We start from the raw sequence: 9,216 nt of genomic DNA on the forward strand, positions 1-9,216 counted from the left end.
AGCATTTTCCATGTTTCGACTTTTTCGATCCGGCGTACAGTTTGTCCTGCGCGGGTCCCGGCGCAACATTTTCGATACATTATTCGTTTCGGTAAATCAATAAAACTCGTATTTTCGATAAATGGGAGCTTTTTATTAAACTATCTAAATTATCACTTCGTAATACGTGTAACCAGGCGCTGAGACCAAGACCGCAGTATAAATTGTACTGATTTGGATAATTATCTCGAAAACCGGTACCGTCTGGATCAGTTTTATAAATAAACGTACTGTTTTATATCCGGAATGATCCAACGGGATACTAATTTCCCATAATCATAAATAGCCTCTACCGTATTTTATTTTGTACCGGAAATCATTTGCAAACAGTATTTACAGAATTTTTACAGAGAAAATACTATAATTCTATTTTGTTCTTCATAATCAAACACAAATACGGAGGCGTTATCGATATCCGATTTTGGCGTACATATACTCAAAACGAAGCTACTGAAATCTAGAATCCAAATCTTTCATCAATTTTAACCCAGAAACATCAGGTGATTTCTATTTAATTATTTATATTCAAATTTTTTGGTATTTAAATTATGAATTTTTGTTCGAGAGATTGTTTGTATGATTTGATGGTTGCATGTTGTAGAGCTTGTTTTCCTGACGATTTTGGTATGTCATATGATCGATTTGGAGTTCAATAACATGTTCAAATTAGGGTTTGATTCTCGAATTGTATAATTAGGGTTTATATTCGTTTGAATGTTCTTGATTAAAATTGGGGGTTTCTTAAATAGGGATTAACAGATGTTGAGAGATAGTGGGTTTTGTTCCCCTTAAAATTTGCAATCTATTCATATATACCTTGCTAATCGACGTTGCTTGTAGTGCCCGTGGTTGTGATTTGAAAGTTCGCCGGAGTTCTTCGTTTCTAGGCACAAATCCGGCTAAATAAGAGTTTGTTTGCTTGATTTGTTTGCTGGAATAAGTTCCTGGCAATTACCCACACATTTCCCTGAGTTTTTTAATCATTCTGAGCTATATGGTGTGTTTCCGGCGAGCTTGTGCGGCGGTGGGTCGCCGTTAATGGCTTCCCGGCCGTCCGCCGACGAGGTTGAGGAAGGAGGGTGGTCGAATTGCATTTCGACCCCCCTAGTTTGGAAAATTTGCAAATTATGCACCTCTGTTTTAAAAACCTACAAAAACCTGATTTCTGTTTTCAAAATTTATAAAAATGATATTTCTGGTTATAGTTTATTTTCAAAAATTATTTTAAATATTTTAAAATCAATATTTTAATTCTGAAAATTATTTTTAGTTTAAAAAAATAATAATAAATCTAAATTACTTAATTAATTTACTTTAATTAATAATAATTATTCTATTGATCAATTAATTTAAATATTAATTGATTAATTAGTTTAATTATTTATTAATTGATTTTAATTGATTATTTAATAAGATTTAATTATTTAAAAATGATTTAAAAATTCCGAAAAATAGTTTCGAGCTTTAAAATATTATTCTAAATTATTTTCAAGGCTCGATAATTATTATAAAATTGTTTCGAAGCCAGAATTGGCCAACCCAACCCTGTTTATTACTCTGAAATTGATCCAACGACCCGTTTTAATTCCGGAAAATATTTTAAAAATCATTTTAATTACCTGAAAGCCTGTTTATGACCCGAGACTTCTTTATAAATGATATATCATTGATTATGTGACGTGCTATGTGTTATATGTGACTTGTTGGTTGACTGTCGGTCTATATATTCGGTGATTACTTGTTTATAGCATAACTTTCGATCCGTTAATCGGATTTGGGTGAAACGAAGGGTAGATGGAAGTGTATATCGAATAGAATCGTATAAGTTAAATATTGATAGATATTTATAATGCCTAGCAGAGTAAGCAAGGCGTAAGAAAGGGAAGCAGGTGATTAGAAAATAGAATTGACATGTAGAAAATACAGCAAGTAATCAGAGGATAGAAGCGAGGCATAAGAAAAGCAGACGAGTGATTGTTGAATGGAGTCATTAGACAAGTACAAGTGAAGTTGAAATCGATTATGATAAGGCAAGTACTCCTAAACCTTTCTCGAGATTTATTGCGAATATTTCTAAATTCTCTTATGACCTATTGTTAATATTCAAAACAACTTTGTTTTATATTGGAAATACTTTGAATCCTTCAACCTTGAACCTGAGCCACATCGTTTGATCTTTGAGCCATAAGCCTTATTCTTTGTAAACCATTTCTTGTTGATTTACCAGATACTAAACCACACAAATACGATACTACTCCACAAATATATATCCATCAAATACCAAATACTGAAACAGAATTGTTTGAACATACAGAAACTTTTATATTCAACCATACCTTGTGATATCAAAGTACTAAAACCTTGTAAAAACACTATCCATCTAATACCCGATTATCCTACCGGCTGGAGGCCACTTCTTTTATGTACTTTGACAATCCCTTTCGATAACCATGAATTTTTATTATGCTCTTATACAAATGTTTTATTGTTATTGATTATGATCCAGTTTATTGAATTCTCTTGTTTATCATATTGAAATGCTTTAGAATTGGATAGTTTTCTTTGTATGGACCAGATTCGTGGTCAGACCATATCGATGGTCAAGTTAGGCCAATGTGTGCCTTGGATCCAGTAGTTAGAGCAGTGTTGTGTTCGTTGCTCGGGGTTAGTGCGTGACTGATCAGCAGCCTAACATTGGTTTTAAAAACTTAAAATGAATATCCAATTCTATTGGTTGTTTAACAAGAAACTTGATTCCTTTGAATCACCTCATTTATTATTGTTTAACCTCAGATATTGATAATATGGCTTGCTGAGCTAGTTAGCTCACTCTTGTGAATTTTTTTATGTATTCTACAGTTAAGAAGGATACGGTTGATAGCGAGGTTTCCCAATTCAATGTTCGAGCTAGGATTCCAGATTATGATTGGTCGAGCTAGCAGGAGCTTATTGCAATAGTGAGATAGTAAGGTTGTAAGAATAATTTAATATGAGTTGTAAATTAAATTAGTTGGGATTTGGTACATTGTAATAAAAGTTAAGGTTGTGGCTTATTTTCATACTTTAACCTGTTGCGATCTGTGGTTATGTAAAGCAGGGTCATTACAAATAATATTTTATATGCAGGTTTATATATTAAGTATGTGTTGTAGACCCCAAACTTCTGAACCGGGTTTGGAGTGTACCACACCTATTCGCCGGTAGCCTTGCTTAAATCCATTCGGATTTTTCTTGCGATTGCGACTTACTATGACTATGAGATCTGGCAAATGGACGTGAAAACGGCCTTCCTCAATGGGAAACTTGAAGAGGATGTGTATATGACACAACCAAAAGGATTTGTTTCTAAAGGAAATGAACATCTAGTTTGTAAGCTAAATCGATCTATATACAGACTGAGGCAAGCTTCTCGCATATAAAACGCCCTTTTTGATGAGACAATCAAAGATTTTGATTTCATCAAAAATATAGATGAACCATGCATCTACAAGAAGGTTAGTGGGAGCACGGTAACATTCGTAGTACTGTATGTGGACAACATACTTCTCATTGGGAATGATATACCGATGCTTTAATCAGTCAAAGTGTGGCTATCTAAGAACTTCACGATGAAGGACTTGGAAGAGGCATCTTGCATTCTTGGAATGAAGATCTATAGAGATAGATCAAAGAGAATGTTAGGCTTGACCCAAAGTACATATATCAAAAAAGTGCTAAAGAGATATAGCATGGAAAACTCCAAGAGAGGACTCATTCCCATGAGCCATGGAGTTTCTCTTTCCAAGAAAATGTCTCCAAAGACATTTGAGGAGAGAGAGCGTATGAGTAGGATTCCTTATGCTTCTGCAATAGGATTTATCATGTATGCGATGTTATGTACTCGGCCTGATGTTGCTCACTCACTTAGTGTGACAAGCAGATTTCAGTCCGATCCAGGTGAAGAACACTGGAAAGCGGTGAAAAACATCTGGAAGTACTTGAGAAGGACTAAGGAAATTTTTCTTATTTATGGTGGTTCTGAGTTGAAAATAGAGGGGTATACAGACTCTAGTTTTCAGTCAGAAATAGATGATAGTAAATCCATGTCAGGGTATGTGTTTACCCTAAATGGTGGGGCAGTTAGTTGGAAGAGTTCCAAACAGTCAACGATGGCTGACTCCGCAGCGGAAGCAGAGTATATAGCTGCAAGTGAAGCTGCAAAAGAAGCTGTTTGGATAAAGAAATTTGTTTCTGAGTTGGGAGTTGTTCCTAGCAGAGAAGAGCCAATAGTGTTGTATTGTGACAACAATGCGGCAATAGCACAAGCTAAAGAACCAAGATCTCATAAGAATTCCAAGCATGTCTTGCGGCGCTTTCATCTAATTAGGGATATTGTTGAAAGAGGAGATGTCAATGTCAAGAGAGTTGACACACATAACAACATAACAGACCCTTTAACAAAGCCACTTTCTCAAAGTCACTTTGATCGTCATAAAGATAAGATGGGTATTAGATACCAGAGTGATTGGCATTAGTACAAGTGGGAGAATGAAAGAGATGTGTCCTAAGTCCAATCATGTATGATGATTTAGGAATAACTTTTATGTAATTTGTTTGATTTCAATTATATTAATAAAAGACTTGTTTTGTTTTTATTACGGGTTTTATCTATTTAAGTGTTTAAATAAGATATACCATAGTTTAGAGTAAAGCTTTTTATGGATTATGATGAGATCATAATAATGAGACCTAAAAGATGATAACTCTGAACTTAAATAGTTCCTGGTCGTAGGATTACTAATTGGTAATTAGTAATCCGCAAAGATCGATACATACTATGTTTGCTTCATTATGAAGGATGTCTGTTCTCATAGACATTTATGTGGTGACACTGTAGCTAGTATGTAAGTGCTTATTATAGAATAAGTTCACTGAACATGACTCGCACAGCTGAACAACTGATGGAGTTCACTCACGTGTCAGCAGTTGTTCACATAGTGATAGTTGTACAAGTGTCCTTAGACTTGAGGTCATCATAGTCATCTTGTGTACACCGAACTGTACTTTGGTGTAGTTCTTAGTCTCCTGGGACAATAATAAGGGCTCTTCTGGGTGTAGGAATTTGTACACGAAGATAGTGAATGATCAATAAAGGATCTACCCCTTCCAGTGAAGGAAGAGAATGTTCTATGATGATCCACTTATGCTAGTTCAGGAATCTCTGGCCATAGTGAATGGAATTAGAAAGGAGTTTCTAGTTCACATTAATTAGAACTAAGCATAGTGAATGGGAAAGCATATGATTAAATTAGATAGGCTTGACACGAGTTCCATGCCTTGTATTTAATCGGGACATTGCAGGGTAGAAGGAATTATTTGTACGGTAACTATTCACTGAATAGGTTCTTGGTATTCTAAGCAGTGAATTCGTATTATCCGGATAGTCGCGATATGCTGAGAATTATCCCTCACGATGTAGAATAAATATGATTAATTTATTAATTAATCATATTTAATGAATTAGAGAATTTATATAAATAATGATAAAATAGTTTTATTATTATTTATTTCTACTATCAGCTTAATATTGAACCTACAGGGTCACACTATAAAAGAGAATGATTTAATGGTGGAGGAATTAATTAATAATGGCTGGTAATTATTTATTTATGAAATAAATAATTAATTAGCAAATTTAATAATTGATTAAATGAGATTTAATTAATTATAAATTAATTAAGAAAAATTCTTAATTTTATTAATTAAGAATTTAACTTTTGGAAATTAAATCAAGTGAGAGAATTATTTTCTAAACTGTTTACAAAAGGGATTAATAATTAAAAGGTGTTTTAATTGTTAGTAATCAATTAAACGGTTATTAATAATAATATTTTATGGGAAAATTTTCAGCTAAAATTTTTGCCTATAAATATACTATTATAAACCCTATTTGCCTCAATAAAAAAAACCCTAATTTTCAAGAAGAAAAGAAAAGGAGGCAACCCTAATTCTCTCAACCTCTTCCTCCCTCCATTACTTCGATCTCTTGGTGGATACCGATGGAGTGCTTCACACTTGAGAAGCAGCTGTTAGGGATCTCCGCTCATCATTCTTGGATTGCTTTTAAAGGTTAGTAATCGATCCCTCGATTTATTCACAATTTGTATATGATTATATGGGTTTTATGCGTTTTAATTGTAATCCACGCTTCCATGTATGCATAAATCCCAACACCACCTTAGTAGGTGAAGGTGAGGGTGTGAGGATAGTGAGCTAAACGCAGGCCCTTATACAAGAACAGAGAGAAATTGAGAGAAAAGCAGGTACATGAGGTACAAGGATGGAGTCTTTGGATGTTACAAGACTCACAACTCCATCTAGTGAAGCTCTGTACAAGGAAGAATATCAAGCTGGCTTGGATAGTGTGAATATAGATGTCTCTACATTTCAATATCCAAATCCAGCCTATTAGATCTTGGCTAGACAATCAAACCTTGAAGCTAAAGCTACTCTTGGTTTGACTCATACTACAGAATTAATGATGCGAGCTAAGAGTGCTATCTCAAGTGTTACTACAGAAACTAATGATGATTTTGAGTATGATGATGAAACTAGAAGTGATGAAGGAGATGATGCTAGTCCCTCCACCACAGATGTTCCAGATTAGATTTACTCCACCACTATTTAGCCAGGAGAGTTGAATAAGGAGTTATTAACTCAGTACCAAAATTCATTGACTGGTCAGTCCTCCTCCTCCACAACAATGCAGCTGTTAATGCAGGTTTAGAAATCCAATATCAAGCTTCATAAACTTCAGCTCCTTCAGCACAAACATGATTTTGAAAGCATGATGAACATAATTGAAGATATGAAAACTGCATGCAATAGGGAGTTAGACGATAGACTGCCACTTCGCACAATGCCTACAATTCTATCCAAGTTGAACAAAAAAGAGACAGCTTCCAGAAAGTTGGATGAAATGGACAAGCAATTAAGTATCATGGAACTGAAAATTTCAAATATGGATAAGAAAATGGGCATTCAGACAAAACTACCATAACAAATTCTCAGCTTCACGGATCCCACTTCATCTCTTAATAATAACAAAAAGGGGGAGAAGTTAGTAGTGCAAGAAACTGAAAATGCTTTAAATGTCCCTTCATTATCTGTCACTGTCATAAGCTTTACTCCTCCACAGCAGCTACAGATTCAAGTCCTTGTGAGCAAGGAGGAGGAAATTAAAGCTATTGATAATATATATGGAAGATTAGAATATGTCTCTGAAGCCACCAAACAAAAACCAGTAGTTTCTGACATTCTACAAGCAGATTAATTCAAAAGGGATCTCCTTCATATAAGAATGAATTTTGTTTAGATTCAAGTTGTCTGAAGTAAGATCCCTTTCCAAGAAAAATGATCTCAAAGGAAAGAAACCCTCCGAAAATATGCAATTTATAAGGCCTAATCCTAATGATGAAAAGATCTTGGTTAAACAAATCAAGAGATTCAAAACTTTGTCAAGTTCTGATCTAAAGCAAATAAGAGCGTGCATATACAGACCGGGAGAGCCAATATACATCTTTCCTGGTCATGAAGGTTATAGAAAAGCTAAGACTGAGGAGTTTGCAAGAATTGCTCTTGAAAAAGCTGAAGGTGGAAAGCAAAGTGAAACAGAGGATGTGTTCACTAAACACTAGTTGCAGCTAAACCTGGCAAATCGGATAACCGTATCGGTTTCAGATCGGATCACTCTCGGATCGGTTCCACTTTCGGATGATGATATAATTAGATGTGATTTGGATCAGATCGGATGTGATTCGGTTCGTCTCTAATTCGGATTAAAATTGAATGAAATTCATATAAAAATAGACAAAACTCGGTTTAGATTAAATTCGCTTTGGATATTTTCGAATCGTAACTTTTTTTCCATTTTGTGAGACTTAAAACAATATATTTTTATTAAATGTACTACTTTTAATATAATATGATGTACTTTTACATAATATAATATGATGTACTTTTACCGGCTACATGAATTGTTGGACAAAGGAGTGATACGGCCAAGTATGTCGCCATGGGGAGCACCTGTTCTGTTTGTAAAGAAGAAGAATGGAATCATGAGGTTATGTATAGACTATCGGGAGTTGAATAAGAAGACGATTAAGAACCGTTACCCGCTACCAAGGATAGATGATTTATTTGATCAGCTGAAAGAAGCTAAGTGCTTTTCCAAGATCGATTTAAGATCAGGATACCATCAATTGAAGATCAAAGCAGATGACATCCCGAAGACAGCATTCAGGACAAGATACGGACATTATGAATTCTTAGTAATGCCTTTTGGGTTGACTAATGCTCCTGCATTATTTATGGATTGGATGAACCGGGTATTTAAAAATTATTTAGACAAGTTTGTAGTGGTATTCATTGATTATATTCTTATATATTCAAAGTCAGAAGAAGAACACATACAACATCTATGGATAGCATTAGAGATACTCTGACAAGAGAAGTTGTATGCCAAGTTTTCTAAGTGTGAGTTCTGGTTAAAGGAAGTTCAATTTTTGGGACATGTATTGGAAGTGAAGGAGTCAAAGTGGATACGGCAAAGATTGAGGCAATTATAAGTTAGGAGAGACCAAAGACACCTACGGAAGTGCGAGGTTTTCTAGGATTGGCGAGATATTATAGAAGGTTTGTTAAAGATTTCTCGAAAATCGCCATGCCATTGACTAAGTTGACTAGGAAGAATCATAAATTTGAATGGAATGCAGAATGTGAAGATAGTTTTCAAGAATTAAAGCAGAGGTTGGTTACTAGACAATCAAGGAGACTTTGTGATTTTCAGTGATGCCTCACATAAAGGTCTGGGTTGTGTGCTAATGCAACACAGCAAGGTGATTGCGTATGCGTCAAGACAGCTAAAACCACATGAATTGAAGTATCCTACACATGACTTGAAATTAGCAGCTATAGTATTTGCACTTAAGATTCGGAGACATTACCTTTACGGAGAAAGGTGTGAGATCTACACAGATCACAAGAGTTTGAAGTATATTTTCACTCAGAAGGAGCTCAACATGAGGCAAAGGAGATGGTTGGAATTGATTAAGGACTATGATTGCTTGATAAATTATCATCCGGGAAAAGTGAACGTGGTAGCTGATGCTTGAGTAGGAAGGAGAGGTTGAATATGGT

At 34.9% G+C, this 9,216-nt stretch overlaps 1 protein-coding gene across 1 annotated transcript; it reads left to right on the top strand.

Annotated features, from left to right (window-relative positions):
- Window positions 1-3,647: 3,647 nt before the first annotated feature.
- LOC141665448 (secreted RxLR effector protein 161-like) lies at window positions 3,648-6,685 on the top strand. The gene is made up of 2 exons (XM_074471432.1): window positions 3,648-4,227; window positions 6,552-6,685. Exons 1-2 carry the CDS (start codon window positions 3,648-3,650, stop codon window positions 6,683-6,685), a joined length of 714 nt encoding a protein of 237 aa, XP_074327533.1.
- The last annotated feature ends 2,531 nt before the right edge of the window (window positions 6,686-9,216 follow it).

The sequence above is a fragment of the Apium graveolens genome, chromosome 6 (assembly GCF_009905375.1).
Source record: "Apium graveolens cultivar Ventura chromosome 6, ASM990537v1, whole genome shotgun sequence".
NCBI lineage: Eukaryota > Viridiplantae > Streptophyta > Magnoliopsida > Apiales > Apiaceae > Apium > Apium graveolens.